At 43.7% G+C, this 16,967-nt stretch overlaps 1 protein-coding gene across 5 annotated transcripts in view; it reads left to right on the forward strand.

Annotated features, from left to right (window-relative positions):
• The first annotated feature begins 1,799 nt into the window (after positions 1 to 1,799).
• Positions 1,800 to 16,967, forward strand: part of DOT1L (DOT1 like histone lysine methyltransferase) — a 95,870-nt gene continuing 80,702 nt past the window's right edge. For all 5 annotated transcript variants that reach the window (XM_084614181.1, XM_084614185.1, XM_084614184.1 and 2 more), the window contains exon 1: positions 1,800 to 2,054. In XM_084614181.1, coding sequence (XP_084470307.1) covers positions 1,974 to 2,054 — 81 coding nt within the window. In that variant the 5' untranslated portion in view covers positions 1,800 to 1,973. The remainder of the gene's footprint in view (positions 2,055 to 16,967) is intronic.

Raw genomic sequence — 16,967 nt, forward strand, 5'->3', positions numbered from 1 at the left:
TCTACACGACCACGTATGTGGGCAAAACTTCTGTCGTTCAGGGGTGTGACAAAACACACCCTTGAGTGACGTAAGTTTTGCCAGCATAAGCTCTCATGGGCACGGCCCTGTGTCCCGCGGGAGACGCACCCGATGAAGTGAGCTGTAGCTCACGAAAGCTCATGCTCAAACAAACTGGTTAGTCTCTAAGGTGCCACGAGTCCTCCTTTCCTGTGGACATAGTTACACCGCTGCTCCTTGAGCTGGTTTTATGATGTCGGCGGGAGAGCTCTCTCCGGTCAGCATAACGGGGCTACACAGGGGCTCTTACAGTGGCAGGATCGGTCCAGCTGTAAGCTTGCAAGCCTGAGCTGTAGCTCACGAAAGCTTATGCTCTAATAAATTGGTTAGTCTCTAAGGTGCCACAAGTCCTCCTTTTCTTTAAGCCTAGACAGAGCCTGAAATTCCTTCCCCCCCCCTTCTTTCCCTATTTTGGCTTGTGTTCCATCCCCCTTGTTGTTGTTAAATAATTAAGGTATCCGGCCACAATTTACCATTTTAGGGAAGCCTGCAGCAGAATTGGACCTTGTGGAGGGGGCCTATTATTAGGAATAGTCCCACTGCAGTCAAGGGAGGGGGCGACTTGCAGCGTGCAAAGGCCTTTGCAGGACGGGGGGGGGGGGCAGAACCAGCTACTTCCAACCCTTGCCTAAGTCTCAGATTTTAAAATGAAATTGTTGGCGCGGGGGCGGCGGGGGGGGGGGCTCTGCACGCAGGGACAGGGACGGGGGGGGCCCCTCTGGCAGGGGATCGCGCCCTCTCCTCGGGGGGGAAAGGCGGGCCAGGGCTGGGCTGCGGCTCGCCGCCTCCCTGCACGGACCCCGCCGGCAAGCGGGAGAGGCGCGTTTCTACGGGAACTGCTGACACCGCCTCCTGTGCCCGGTACAGTCCCAGCCCCCGCCCGCCGCATGCACTGCACGTTTTGGGTGTCCTCTGCCCCCCCCCCCGCCTCCCCCCCCTCCCGTCCTTTGCACGTTGGTACCTTCCAGCCCGGCGCTCCCGGGGGAGCCCGTGAACGGGGCTGGGGCAGAGCGGCTGAGCCCCCGCCGCAATCCGGGGCCGGCTCCGGGCACCGTGTGTGTGTGTGTGTCCCCCCAAAAGGGGGCACGGGAAGCAGCTCCCCCGCCGCCCCCCCCCAGTGCTGGACGGGGGCATGCAACATAGCTTTGGGGGAGCAGCCTTAGTGCCCCCCCCCGGGGTGGGGTGTTTTTTTTTTTTTGCCCCTTTTTGCACCCAGGGAAACTTGCAAAGCGGAGGAGGAGTAAATAGCAAGGCCCGCGGCGCCCGCTGCTGTGACTAAACCGAATCTGCAAAGCCCCCGCGCCCGCCCCCGCGCCACCGACCTACAGCTCCAAGGGCAACAGCCTCGATTAACTAACCCCCCCTCCCCCACTACGAGAGAAAAGGGAGGGGGGGCGGTGGGGGGGGCCAAGGATCCCCCCCCAACTTTGTTGATCTATAGTAAAAAAAAAAAAAGAGGGGGGGCAAAAATCACCCTCCACCCCCAAATTTACACCCCCCCCCTCCACGGGGGTTAAAAAAAAAATCAAAATCGAAACACACTGAAAAGCCCCCCCCCCCATGTAAAGCAGCAACACGGCCGGGGGTGGGGGCTGTCAGCAGGGAGGGCAGCTGAGGACAGGAGTTGGGGGGGGGGCTCGCTCGTTCAGTTCCCTCCCCCCCCGCCCCCCCCCGCGTCTGGCGCGTTGGTCGGGCCCGGCCCCGGCGGCTCATTGTGCTCGCTTCACGCCGGCCCAAGATGGCGGCGGCGCTGGAGAGCCCGGCCAGCCGCTGACTACAATAGAGGGAGGCGAAGGGGAGCGGGCGGCCCCCCCCTCCTCCTTCCCCAGCAGCGGCCCCCCCCCAGGCCCGCACTCTCCGAGCGGCTACTCTAGCATGGTGCGGGGCCGCCGCCGTCTCCTCCTGCTGCCGACATGGGCGAGAGGCTGGAGCTCAGGCTGAAGTCGCCCGTGGGAGCCGAGCCGGCCGTTTACCCCTGGCCGCTGCCCGTCTATGTGAGTATCGGCCCGGCCCGGCAAGGGCCCCCCACTCCCCGCCCGACACCCCCTTCTCCCGCTCAGAGCCCCCCCCCGCCCCGGACCCCCCCACCCCGGCTCCCTGTCATATCCCCCCGGGCACTTCCCGTTCCCTGTCATATCCCCCCCCCGGACCTTCTCTTCTTGCCAGACCTCCCTCCCCCCCACCCCGCCTTGGACCGGTCCCCCCTTTATCGGGTACCTCCCTGCTGCCTATCGGGTCCCCCTGTTTTGGTCACTGCCCTGTCCCAGAGCTGCCCCCCCCCCGCCTCTCTTAAGGCTCCCCTTGTCCGGGCACCACCTTCCCCGGACCCCCCCGCCCTGGGCATCCCCGTTGCCCCCTGCTCTGGGCACTCCCCGTTAGGAACCCCTTTCCTTGGGTACCCCCTGAGCTGGCTCTCTCTCGGGCACCCCCTGTCCAGGCCACCGTTGCCCCACAAGTCACCCCTGGTCCTGACACCCTTCAGCCTCTGCCTTTCCCCAGGCACCTTCCCCGGTTTCACTTTCATGGGTTGTCATCCATGGACTGTCCCGTCTCCCCTCAAAGGCTCCTTGTCCCTGGTAGCTCCGCTCATCTGTCTCCCAAAGAAAACCCTTGTCCTCCTCACCCCAACTAAACACTCCCTGCCCAAATCACCTCTCCACTCCAGGCAGCCTCTGGTCTCACCAGGCCCAAATACTTGCTACTCCTTCCACAGAATCCCTCTCTTTTTTCTATTCCTTCGTCTCGTAATTTCTGCCCCAAACAATCCCCCCCCCCCAAATCTGTTATGGGTGTCTTTCTCCCCCCTCCAAATCTTCAGTCTGTTACTGTTCCCCAGTCATCCTCTTCCATTGAGAGGATGAGTATTCAGAACATGGAAGAAATTCCTGTTTATCCAACCTCTCTTTCCCAGCCTTCATTCCCAGTTACTTCCTTGCTGCCTGTCAGTCGCCATCCAGGCACCCCTATCCCCAACAAGCCAACATCTCCCCTGCTTCCAAACCAACCACCTTTCTAGTCTATGGATTTCCCCCTCTGCCCTCAGATAATCCCATTTCCTCTGGACCCCCAACCCAAACAAACAATTCCTTTCTATAAATAAACCCTCCTGATGCTGTTTGGCATTATTTTATATCATTATTTTCTTCAGGCCCTCTGGCACCCTGCTTTTAAACCACCTCTCCTCAGTCCCCTTTCTCCATTCAGCCCAGATCTGGATTGGATATTTTCTGTCACATTCGAAGTTTTTCTTTCAGGGTGGGGGCTGTAGCAATTTGTAGCGTTCTAATTACTGTAGCATAAATAAATAACTATAGGATGAAATATAGCAAAGGGTGGGTTCTTTTAGTCTGCTCAACTCAGGGCGGTGTTTCTCTTAGAAAAAGTGGATTTGACCTCTAAAATTGGTTGGACTTCACAGATAAACAGGGATGCCTGGGGGAGAAGATAGCTAGTGAAAAGTTTTTTTTCTTGAAAAGCTCCTTAGTTCCTCTGACAGGTTAATGTTTCAGACTAGATCAAGAAGGACTTGTAATTTTGCAAATGTGAACAAATCTAGGTTCTTCTTTCTGGTGGTGAAGTGGGGGAGTCTCAACTGCTCTGATGGGTTGGGGAAGGAGGTTAAGGGTGTGGGGGAAGGGGGAGAGACATCTTAATTCCCAATAGGGAAGGGAGGGTTTTGGAATTTGTGTGTGGTTGCATAAGTGCAGGTTTCCTTGACTTTTTTGAATACTTTTTAAATAAGTATTAATGTAAATTACCTTTTTATTTTGTCTAAAGAGAATTCCAAGTCAACTTTTCTGTTGACTACACATTATAATCCACACCTTCTCTCAGATATGACCCTGATTTCCCTCCTCTGTGTGTGTGTGTGTGTGTGTGTGTGTAATTTTTTAAAATAATCCACAAACTTGACTGTCTTTTTCTGTCTATCTTGAATCAAAGTGCTAGATATGTCATCCCTTAAAATGAGTATTCATGTTCAAATTAGTAAAAGCCTCACCAAGGAGAAATTTAGACTGTTTGTGTACTTATGGTTAGATGTCAGTGCAAAACCAATCTAGCCTCAGCATCAAATATTAATCCTCTGCCATGTAAAAACACAGGGTGCGAATTGGCTTGCAAAGAGACAGTCAGGCAGTAGTCTTCTAAAAACTGGTTTGAATGCTGTTGGCTTTCTTTGTAGTGTTTTGGTGTTTGGACATGCTAGGACTTAGTCTAAGTATCTTGGTAATGCTGATGCAACTGCAATTATATACTATCTTGCTTATGGCCGGGAAGACCACGGCATACTTGCTTTGTGACTTTTGGTGCTGTTGGATGTGCCTGTGGTTTTCAAAACATCCTGCATATACCAGGGCTTGCTATTTTTGATCATCCTGCTCCCAGAGCTTGAGCCCTCCAGCACATACTAGTTAATGCAGCCTTTCCTGTTTGGGCAGCTCTGTCATTTGTGTGTGTGCGCGCGCTGCACTTGAATTGACAGAAACTGAAAGTGTAATAGTGACCAATTTAATTTCATGCTTGTTTTCACATATTAACTTGCCTCTGGAAGCTGATTGTGTGTAGCAATAAATATTTTCTTGCATAAGTTAAGGCTCAGTCAGGAAGGCGGGAATGGATTGGTGATATTTGTTTGAATCTCCTTGCTTATAAAAGGAAACCTGAATTTAATGTTGTTACAACTTGTGAGGTAGGGATAAAGAAATTATCAGGGGAAGCTTGGCCAGGTGTTTCTAGGCTGCATCTATTCTAAAATGTCAGAATATGCAGACTCTCTTTTACAGTTCATCAAAATGTAGTGGTCAGGGTGCCTATCTGCATATGTGATCTAAGATTTAAGAACTGCAGTCGAACCCGAATATCCTGTCATTAAAGTGGCCTCTCTGGGTTGCATATTTTTTCCCATAGCGATACAGAAGTGAATGGTTCATCTGGAGCTAATCAATATTTTGCACTGCAGCTCTGTTGAAGAGATCACACTCCATAATAATTGTGTGTACTTGCTGCAACTTCAGCAATTGCAGCAAAGAACTGTAATGCTTTAAAAAGAAATCCTCTTTGAACATTGCAGTGTCTGGCCTACTAACATTGTACCGTATTGAACGGTAGACTTTATTTCCCTCGTTGGCTCAGACTGGAGTTGGCAGCAGGGTGTATGTACCGTTGTGGTTTTAGAGCTCAGCTCTGTTTGACGTCAGCAGAATGTTTCTTAGTTTCACCACTGACTCCACTTGCTTCTTGGTATCTAGGAGGCAAGGTGGGGTGACTTCAAAAATAATGTTTTAAAGATTTTTTTTGTTTAGAAGCATCTTTATTTGCAGTTTCTCAAGGTTTATACTTCTCTGTGCCAACATTATGAGAGAGAATTTATGGGGGATTGGGAGAAAAAAACAGCACTCCCCACTAATTTATTTCTGAGAGCCACATGAATGCTGGAGAATCATATTTGCAGTACCAAAAGTTGCTCAGGTGTTGCGGAGCTGCTGTTTGGTAGCACAGTTGTGTGACTTAACATTGTATTAGACAACATTTGTAACTTTTTATTTGTTACTACATCCAGACTTCATTTCACTTAGCTTAACTTACAATGTTTTTGTACCATGAAAAAGACTTAGATTAAAAATGTTCATATTAATGGTGAATGGATGTTAGCAATTTAATTATGGTATGATTTTATTTGTTGTTGTAAAGGACAGTTGCTTATTTTGTGTACAATAGGAAAACTGGGATCTCCTCAAACTGCTGAATTTGCATAATAGCTCAGCTGACAAACTGATGCCTGTCAAGCTGTTAAAAGAAACCTGGGAGGGTGATGTGAAACGTGTATTTCCCTACAAGACTAATTAAGACCGTGGGAGGAGAGAGCTTTGGTGTTACAGATACAGCCTCCCACTGGCTTACATACAAAACTGAAAGTATGACTCTTCCCCCGCCTTCTGCTTTCCTCAAAGGCCACAGTTTCCTAATGAATACATGGTGAGCAGTTCTGTCCGTAACACACTGATGAGTAAGTTGAATAGTGCATGGTGAGTAATCTTTCCCCCCCATGTGACTCAGAAAATATTTTCTGATGTTGACCTCTGGTTTTTATGAGTGTCCTTCTTAATCAGAGCTGAGGTGGGTTTACTCTTCTGTATCACAGCTTAACTCCTTGACTCCCAAAATCCTGCCCAAAAGTGTGGTTGCATTAAATTCTCAAGTGTCTAGAATATTAGGTCTTGTACTCTGCTTCATTTATTGTATTAAAGCTTTATTTTAATGACAAATGAGAAGTTTAATACACCTAGATCTATTCTAAATGACCCAGATAAGGTTTCCTTACTTTATCACTCTGCTGGCCTCTCACTTCACTTAGAATCATTTGCTCAAACTTCAGATTTCAGGTATATAGACTAATACATAGAAGAAGTCACTTTTGTTCATACTTCAAAACATAGATACACAGGTTTTGAAAAAATTCCTGGTTGCTTACTGCCTCAAGATAAATACAAAAGACACAAAGTTTGGGGTCTTCTCACAAGCAAGTTCCATTTGCAAAAATTGGATGAAAAAATCAATCCCTGTTATCTCTGAGGGTGCTGGAGCTTACTCTGGGGCACTAGATCTTGTTGGCTTGCTGGGTGCCACTATGCAGCCTCCTGTCAGGATGAAGTATCCCCTTCAGAACAGGGAGTAGCCTGTGTGACTCTGCAGTCTGAATTTTAAACCTTCAAACTAGCAGCTGTGATGATAAATCTGGGCTGAAAAATCTGAGAATAATTCACTGTTCTATTGCTGTTTGTGCGTGATGTTTTTATTCTCACTGCTATCTTTCTGCTGAGCTCTGATGGCAAAAATATTCCATTGGCCAGAAAAATGTTGTCATAGCATCATTTTTGCAGCTGTTTGAGAGAGGCATATTTTGGCATATGTGTCTACTACTGAGAAGTAATGAAATACAAGCTTGATACAGTATTGACTTTATTTGTACAAGTGGGTGGGAGCACAGCGTCTTTTGCCCACTAGCTCGGAAATGCAGGCTGTGACACATGATACCATTCTGTCTCTAATGGAATGTGTTTTCTCTGAAAACTCAGGGGCAGGCACTAATGATTAAGATCACCACGCAGCAGTGTGTCACCTTTTAAAAATGTATTAAAGGTTAACTATGGAGATGAATAACAAACCCTGTTTAAGATCTTATGCCCACTCTGATTGTGGGAAGCAGCCCTGCCTGGAATGTAATCGTTTGCATCAAAACCGTATCTTCCCTCACTGTTAAGGAAAACCGGTTCTATTAATATAGGAGTGGACTCCAATCGTGTGCTGTCACCTAAAGTTTTCCCAGTGGGAGTGGTGATGGCAGTGGCTCTCCCAAAAAAAATTCACGATACAGACTTCTTAATCATCAGAAGCTGTGTGTGTGATGGTGACTCACAGAGTTGGGAAACGTTGGAGCTGAACTGATATTTGTGGTTGTGGGGAACTTTTTAAAAAATGTCACTAGTGTGGAAAAGACTTTGAAGCTTGAATGGTCTTCCCCTTCTCTGATCATCCAAACCCTGCATGCACTTTGAACTTTAGTTCTGAGTAGGCTAAATCCGGGTAATTACTGATTTGATGATTTCTCAAGGTTGTCTGGATAATAAAGTATATGGAGATAAATACTTTCTAACCAACAAAACAAACAGAAGCAAGTGGAAAAATGAGCATTGTAACATGATTAACATAATATAATACGTTTGCATTGTTGTTGTAGCTATGTTGGTCCCAGGATACTAGAGAGACAATGTGGGTGAGACAGTATCTTTTTTTGGACCAACATCTGTTGGTGAAAGAGACAAGCTTTTGAGCTACACAGAGCTCTTCAGGCCTGGGAAAGAAACCTTTCCTGAACCCCTTCTTCTGGCCTTCAGATAACACCTCCCCCCCCCCGCCTCACAAGCTCATCATTGAAAGCAAGTTTCCCACAGACCAAGACACACCAACGCAAAGCAGCACCAGACTCTGCCTGAACAACCTGCAGACGCATCTCCACTGCCACAATGATCAATACCCCCTGCAACACACCTCCCAAGATCCGTGGGTTCTACACATGCCTATCACAACACTTGCTGTACCTCATCCAGTGCACTAAATGGTCCAATAAGAACAGTGTGCGTGAAACCAATCACTATGCTCTTGAATTAACTCACACAGAAAAATGATAAAAGACGAAAACACCATCCTATAACCTGTGGGTGAACACATTTCATAACTTCGCTAGATACTAAAATTCAGAGTCTTAATAAAGATACTGGATTTATGGCTTATTACAACCATCTGTAACCCACTGACCCTCCCCCCCCTTTTTGTTTTTTCTTATGACTGCAAGGGTGTTAACACGCCATTTCATCTTGAATGGTCCCTTAGAATGTGTTACCTCCTTACATTAAATAATCTGCTCCACCTTATATTTAGCTGTGGTATTCTGAGGCCTGGTCTGCATTAGAAGATTCGCTTGGTATAACTTCATTGCTCAGGGTTTTGAAAAATCCACCCCCATGAGTGACGCAGTTAAACTGACCTAACCCCTGGTTTAGACAGTACTAGGCTGATGGGAGAATTCTGCCATCGGCCTAACTACCGCCTTTCAAGGATGTGGATTACCTATGCTGATAGAAGAACCCCTACTGTTGGGTTAGTGGTATAGCTGCGTAGCTGCAGGGTGCAGCTGTCCTACTGCAGCATTTTCAGTGTAGACAAGCCCTCAGTACCTTTCCCAGACTCAAAGAAGAGCACTGTGTAGCTCGAAAGCTAGCTTGTTTCACCAACAGAAGTTGGTCCAATAAAAGATGTAAAAGTGTGTACCTCATACACACTGTGTCTATAATGTAATTTGACAGTTTTCCCCCATTCTCTTCAAAATGAAACATGGCATGTGCTCACAGTGAGGTTTTCTGCTCTAGTTCAGGTTGTGAAAATATTGCCACCCTACAACTTTTCACACCCCTTGGGTTGCCATAGAGTAGAAGTTTATTTTCTCTGCAAAGGTTCTTGTCAAATATAATTTACTGTGGGTGATAACCAAACATTTACTCAGATTTCTAGATGGTTTGATTCGGAGCGGAAACTGACAACACAATACCTGTATTTGCATCCTAGCAAAAGCTCAGTAAGCAAATACCTTTCTCTAAATCCTTCTCCCACCTCAAAACAAGATCACACAATAGCCTGACTTAATTTTAATGGAAAGTATCTTAAGGCCATTTCTTCTACAATTCTGTTATTGCGTCCTTATATTTGAGGCATCTGAGAGGCATTGACATGAAATGGAGGTTGTCAAAGATGGTTTTTTGTTTTTTTTTTTTTGGTAGAAGAGATGGGTGTTAACCCCAGCTGTCCTGGCCAAAGTTCCAACTGTGATAATTATATTTTATTTTCCTAAAATTCTCCCTGTGGTTTCAATTGGACACAGTATAGAACTGTTTGTGCAACTGAAAGCTCTGTGTTGAGGGAAATCCATCTCACCATATGCAGCTCCCATCCTTCTCCCTCATGGCAACCCACTTATGGAGAAGATTGTCCTTTCAAGTGTCAGCCATCCAGATGAATTGTGCTTCCCCGTGGAGCTTGTGAAAGATATTTTATTCCTTGGTTTGCAAGGTTTATGGGATATGTAATCACCTTTGTCCCCGAACAGCCATACTTCTCCTTTTGCACTTACATGCTCACCTTCTCCATTCCTCCTTTTTTCTTTCTTTGTTTCAGCTCTTAGAATTAACCTTTTGAGTACTCAGTTAAAACCTCCCCCATGCAATAATGAATACACATGATCAATAGTATAGTAAACTTGTCCATTGTATTAATAACACATTTTTGGTATGTATCTGATAGTTTGTATGTGGTATATTAAAATACTGTTTGCAGTTGACTTTACTTTCTCTTCCTAACAAAAGTTGCTGCAAGGGGGAGGGGGTACTCACACCAGGAGTCTGTGAATGCAATGAATTTTGCAGTTCTTAACTTGCAGATGAGTACTAAATACAAAAATAAAACAGAAAAATCTAAAGGAAAGCCAAAAAACAAAATTGAACATCTTGGTTATACTTGCCACGTGGCACGAATTGGGCTCCTCAGCCACTTAAAAACCCACCAATGAACCCCTTTGGCAGACCTCGTCCTTGCCTCAAGGGATAGCCAAAGACTCGCCATGTAACTTTTGTATTCTGTAAATATTGGTCTTCCAATGAATCGTTGTTCATTCGGTGCAAAGACGTAAATAAATGTAGTGGAAACTAAACTTTTTTAGTGGAAGATGTTTAGTGTATGAAGCAGTTTAATGAGTATTTAACTACGTTTTATTCAACTAGCCAGCAATGTGTTTAATTCCATTATCATATATAGTATAGAAATGCAGACATTAGAGAATTAAGAATAGTTGCTATTTTTAGGATATAGGAGGAAGGCAAGTTATGTTTTACAACAGGAAATCTAAATTATGAATTTTCATAGATATCAGAACTATGAATAACAAAGATGGTTTCTGCTCTGTGTTTTTTTTTTTTTTGTCCCAGTTTCATGAGTGACTTTTTGAGGAAGCTATAAACAAAGGATGTTTTGGTGTCAGGCTAGGGAACTAATGAAGATAATTAAGTGTTGATTGCTGAAATAATCAGTGGTGTAAAGAGAAAAGCCTTGGAAAGTTCTGAAACAGCTTCTTCCATTTAATATCCCAAATATATTGTTAGAATCTGCCTACACTAAAAAGAAATGTTCAGAAAACTTCTGTTGTTAATCACGTGTAGCTCCATTGTTGGTAGCAGCATTGGGAGCTCTATAGTGAAGAGACAATCCAACCTTTTTAGCACTGTCAGGTATCCCATTTTAGATACAAAGTTTAAAAACTGCCCTTAACTGTTGTGTAGTGTTCTTGTAGTATGCACTGTCAAATAGCTGCTTCCTGCTAGTCCAAATGTGGATGCATTTCAGTGTTATGGGAGGTGTTCCTTCTAGTTTGGACATCGATTTGTAAAGCCCTTTGGTGTGAAAAGTGTTCAGGCAAGATTTTGATAGTTTAGGGTAAAATTCTGTTACCAGTGAAATTAATGGGAGTTTTGCCATTGACTTCTGTGGAGCCAGGATTTTACTGTTTTCAGTGAATCTTCATTATATGGAATAAACACGTTGGAAGTGCTTAGCCTTTGATTTAATTTTTGCCTTTAAATTAGGAATATCTTCAGATATTGCAGAGTTGTAATGACACTATTTACCAGCCTGTAAAATTAATCTGGTCTTTGAGAGCTTTTGACGGTCTCATGAGCGCTGTACGCAGTACGAAGTCTGTGGCAGTGCAACAAGTTGAAACTCATTGTAGTTGCAGATCAGTTGTTGTTGTTGTTGTTATTTGTCTCAACACCCTCAGAAACATTGTTCTTCTCTGACCTTGAGGCTCTGTAAGGAATATAGATTTGTATTCCAGCATTTCTGATGTGTCCATCACTGTAATAAGTAGGAGGTAGCCTCAGATAGTTATGGTTTTTCCATCTTGGAATAAATGAAAAAACTTCCTAAAATTTTAAATCAGACTGTGTAAGGTACCGAATCAGCAACAGAATAAATAGGTAATGGTGTGTGGGTGTGTGTACATAAATAAAACTTACGTGGTGAACAGAATTTCCTCCTCCTATTAGAAAACATGTATAAATTTTATAGTTGGGTTCAAAGTAAATGAAATGCAGTTTCTGTCTCTTTAAAAACATGAAAAAAAAATTGCTATTAACATTCTTCTAGATAGTGGTATGTTCAAATCCGAAGGGCCTCTGTGACTCTTGAAGGCCATCCCACTTCTCCGGAAATGTTTAATGGTTGCTTTTCATTGAAAGTCAGTAAAGGGTTTATTCTCTTGGGAACTCTTTGTCACCAAAAGATGCTGAATTCATTGGAATGCATTTGGTAGGCAAATTCTGTTAATCCATTGCACAGTTCTGAAACTCCTTAATGTTAAACATACTAAGTTCTTTTATGACTCATGCCCTTGGTGTCTCAATATTGTCTCAGAATTTTGAAAGAAAATGTCCTTATCTTCTAATTTTGTCCTTTTTGGTTACTCCTTTCCCCATTTCTGCTCCTAATGGAACTTGAAATTAACATGACTTGGATTTATTTATGTTCAAGCTATTAGTATGGTTTTGGGACTAAGGGCTCATTTGTATCAGGAGTAACACATGCAGAACATTCCGTTTGCTTAGGTCCTACATAGAGAGAGAAGTTCTGGCAATGAGAACATTTTGGCAACCACCTGTGTGGACACAGATTGGTTTATTTCAATTTAATTTAAACCTTTTCCCAACTGACTTGACTTAAACCAAAAAGTCATTTTTATACCAGAATAAGAGTGTCCATATCCAAACTATGTGTTTATCTAAACACACAAGTTGTACCACTTTAACTACACTAGTCCCATCCTTCTTACTGTGGACACAGTTTTACTGGTATAATTTTATTCCCACATGGCATTGGTTTTCAACCTTTTTTCATTTGTGGCAATCTCAAATATTTCGAATGGCGGTGCAGACCTTTTTTGAATCTTAGACTGTGGACCCCCAGGGCTCCGCGGACCATATGTTGAAAACCGGTGCTGCATGGGAAGGAGAACAAGCTATCCCAGTATAAGCCACGTTTATACTGATGTAATTGTGTTCACACTAGGGGTTGTACTGGTTATAACTATTTTTGTACTGTGTGACTACTTTGGTTAGGGGTACAATTTTCTACCAAAATAATGTGTCGATGAGGCCTACACACACTGGTATAAATTTACAGATTGAGTTATACCAGTGCAGCTTTCTCATGTAGACATGGCCTCAGGCTCTGTTTACACTACAAGTTACGCTGGAATAAGTTATAGGTTTCTATATGGTAGCCGTGTTAATCTGTATCAGCAAAAACAACGGGGAGTCCTTGTGGCACCTTAAAGACTAACAAATTTATTTGGGCATATGCTTTCATGGGCTAGAACCCAATTCATCAGATGCATGGAATGGAAAATACAGGAGCAGGTAACATACCTTATGTCCACAAAAGTTTATGCCCAATTACATTAGGAATAAGTTATGTCACTTGGGGATGAATAAATCCACCCCTCTGAGCAACGTAAGTTACACTGGTGTAAGCACCGGTGTGGACAGTGCTATGTTGGTGGGAGAACTTTTCTGGCTGACGTAGCTTCTGCCACTCATGGGGGCTGGAGTAGTTAAGCCGATGGAAGAGCTCTCTCCTGTCAGTTTAGAGCAGCTATGTTAAAGAACTTACAGTGGTGCAGCTACATTGGTTGCTTCCCTTCCAATTTGCTATCACATGAACCACCTCTCCTTGCGTTTGCAACATGTTCCTGAGGCAGCTACAGCAATTGCTTATGTGGAGATGTAAAAATATTTAATGCTTTTTAGCTGTCTTAGTACAGTGTAGCAGGTGGAAACAAGGAGGAGCCAGCGCTATATGATCCAACAGTTCTGCAATCTATATCTATCACTCCTACCCATAATATTTATTTGGGTCCCATACCAGTTTTGGAACCTCTAATTGAGCATATTTTCCCCATTAATTTATCATAATTTCAGTATAGGTTAGATCTTGGCCCCAAACTCCAGTTTTATTTTTTCTTTAGCAACCCCCTCCCCCCCCCTTTTTTTTTTCTTTTTGTCCCTTAAGAAGGCATTAATGCACTGCAGGTTTTACGTGATGTCTTCTGGCCAGCTGTGAGTAGTGCTATAAATTACTTGAAGCTTTGATTGGAGCCTTCGTTGTGGTTTATGACCTTGCCATGTGAGAAATAATCTTTGAGCTGTAGCTCTTTGATTTAATGAAGATAAAGAGAATAGGGACACATTGCCTGCTGGAGGGAGTCTAGAGATGTCTTTTGCTTTATACCTCCTCCTTGGTGTAAGGAAACCTCAGTTGCAAGGCAATTCAGAGGAGGTTTCTTGCTCCAATGTGTAAGGGAAGTATTGTATTCCAATTGCTACACTGGAAAATAAATGACACCACGCTACTCTCAGCTGAAGGCTGATGATATTAATATGTCTAGCCCTGCAGCATGAAATATTACACAGATATGACTTTAGCTTTCTCTTCACTTTGTATTCAGAGGGTCCTGAGGCATGTGAGTATGAGCTCACCAAAAATTGGTAGTGAACATGCCAAAGGGCCTGAAACTTCTGAGAGTGACACTCGAGATAGTTGCTAGCTGCACTGGAGTTCTTGAGACTTCTCAATTCATTCGGTTCCCTCCCCAAACAGTGTCTCTTTCCCTTTTCCCTGTCGTAGCTGGAAATGCTTCTTACATGGGATTTCAGACTTTCACCATTGTCTGTAGATGTTTGTATCCAGAATGAGTCCTGTTTTCAAAGACTTAGCTGCATGTCTGCCTGGGCAGGCTGAAAAATAGGCTAAAACTTTGTATGTTCCAAATCAGGATGTACACAGATTTTGACTGCACGTTTAGCACTGGGTTTTGAAAGAGAGCATCTGAATGCCACACAATAATGTGGCACACTCTCCTTCCCTTTTCTATCCCTCTGGGGTAGCCATAGCTCAGAGTAGCACCATATTGACACCCCTTTCGGATCTACAGAAAACCTTTCCACTTGAGCACAGATGGAAGAAACCTGGGGGATATTAAAGACACACTTGAGCCACTAATCACTTTATTTCAATGAGCAAAATAGGCTGTTTTTCTTGTCCCACCTTTGTGATGTCGCTGCTAAGCAACCTTGTCTGTAGGTGACCACAAGGGTATATGCACCCCTTGATGGTGTGCCCACCATTGTGGCCAGCAGGGCCGTGTTTTTGCTAATATGCAGATTGGCCCTTTGCAATCAAAATACCTTTATCAAAGCATGAGGAGCTCAGCGGTATTCTGAGGCTGGCTAAGCGGTTGGGAGAGCCTGAACTGCTGTGATTTTGTGGCCAGGAGAGGAGTGGTTTCCAAAGTAAGGCCAGCTTCTGCCATGAGGGAGGTGACCGAGACAGTGGCAACATAGAACAGAACAAGCATTTTTTTTAATCAGTTTGCATCAGCTGCTGATTCCTTTGAGTTGTACTGATTGACCTAGTAGTTGTTGAAGGGCTCATGAGAGACCTCTTCCTCCTGGTTTGCAAATGCCTGACCACAACTAGCTTGCATGTGTCCAAATTGTCTTGGGCATCTCTCTTGCACAATTCTGAAACTAGGCTTTAGACACCTTTCTTTGGGGAGGAAGTGTGTCCTAGTTGCTAGAATACTGAAAAGGGACTAAGGTGTCCTGGGTTCTATTCCTGGATCTTCCATTGGCTTGCTGAATCATCTTGGGCAAGTCACAGTCCCTCTCTTTGCCTCAGTTTCCCCATATGTAAAATGGGGGTGTACTGACTTCTTTGTAAAGTGCTTTGAGATGTGCTGATTAAAAGTGCTATGGAAGATCAAGGTGATATCTGTAAGACCACCTCCTCAGTCCCACTTATTTGTGTGTGCCCATCCTCGGATTTTTCCAATGGGGGTGGTTTGGCATCCTGAAAATCTATCTCCTGCTTATACTTCAAAATACCCCATAGAACCCTTACACAGGGCATAGTGTATTTAAAGCACTGTACAGACAGTGACTAAACTCACAAGTATTAGCCTCATTTTACAGATAGGGGAGAATAGGTAAATGGGTATTTATGCTATCTTAAGCTTTAGAAAACATAGCCCTCATGAAACTTGCTACAAATATAGACTGCAGGACAGTTATATGAGAATGAACTAAATATAAAAGGACATGCATCTGGAAGAGTGCTAGGATGTGGTTTCTCACTTCAGGCACTGCCAGCAAAACATTTTAATTGAACATGCTGTGCTTGTTTGTGGGAAAAATGACTAAAGTGACACATTCACAAATTTAAGAAATAGCTTTTTGAGATTCACTTTACATTAAGAACCTTTTCATCATGAAAATAACTCTTCCCCCCTCCCCAACATACCTGGGTGTCTGCGATGCAACACTATCATGCTGGACCTCAGAATTATTTCTAGGTATCACCTTTAAGATTTAATATGGGAAGGTTACTTTAAAGAGCACTAAAGCAAAACAGTGTAAATGGAGGGAAAATGTTTAGAGAAGGTTATGTAGTACTTTCTATTCAGTATTGCACCACTGGCCTTCATAATAACTGGGTAGAGTGCAGCAAAAGTGTTGTAATAAACTGTCAAAGTTTGAGAGTTCAGTCTGATATTATAGGCTTCTAATTCAGTTATTTTCATTGGAAATTGCTACTGTATTAAAAAACAAAAACATAGGTGAAAGGCTATCTGTCTACTGCTGTCTAGTAGTAGTGTCTGCTACTGAGTTTGAACAGTGCTTAGTCCAGTGGGGCCCGATCCTTGGTTGATTCCTAAGTACTACAGTAATAAACATGATTAATCCTTAATATCTGCTACCCCTAGTCTAGAGAATGAGAAACAGAGATGAAGATTGCCCTTAAAAGTTTGGTTTTCCTAGAATGACAGTCACAAAGAACTTCTTAAGAGAAAATGCTCAAACTTTTCAGGCAATATAAGAAATAAAAGTATGCTCTAATCACAACAAGCGGTTCCGATAACAAGAAGGAAAGGGAGTGGAGCATGAGATTGAGACCAGTGTTCTAGTCCCAGCTCTGACACTTGCTTAGGCCTTGTTCATATTCAGAGTTGCATGATTTAATTTTAATTAAATTTAAAAACGGCTTCAAAACGGTGAGGCTATTTGATTCATTTTAAACCAGGATTCTATTAATGTTATCTTAACTCAATAAGGAGTCAAACAAAATCAGAATAAACCAGTTTAAGTTTACTTGAGTGTACCCATTAAACTGGTTTTGCACTAGTTCAACTAAATCAGTTTAAAATCACACATTTAATTCAATTGTTGCAATTTGTATAGAGACAAGAT

Source organism: Lepidochelys olivacea (genome assembly GCF_965140295.1).
Source record: "Lepidochelys olivacea isolate rLepOli2 genome assembly, chromosome: 25".
Classification (NCBI taxonomy): domain Eukaryota; kingdom Metazoa; phylum Chordata; order Testudines; family Cheloniidae; genus Lepidochelys; species Lepidochelys olivacea.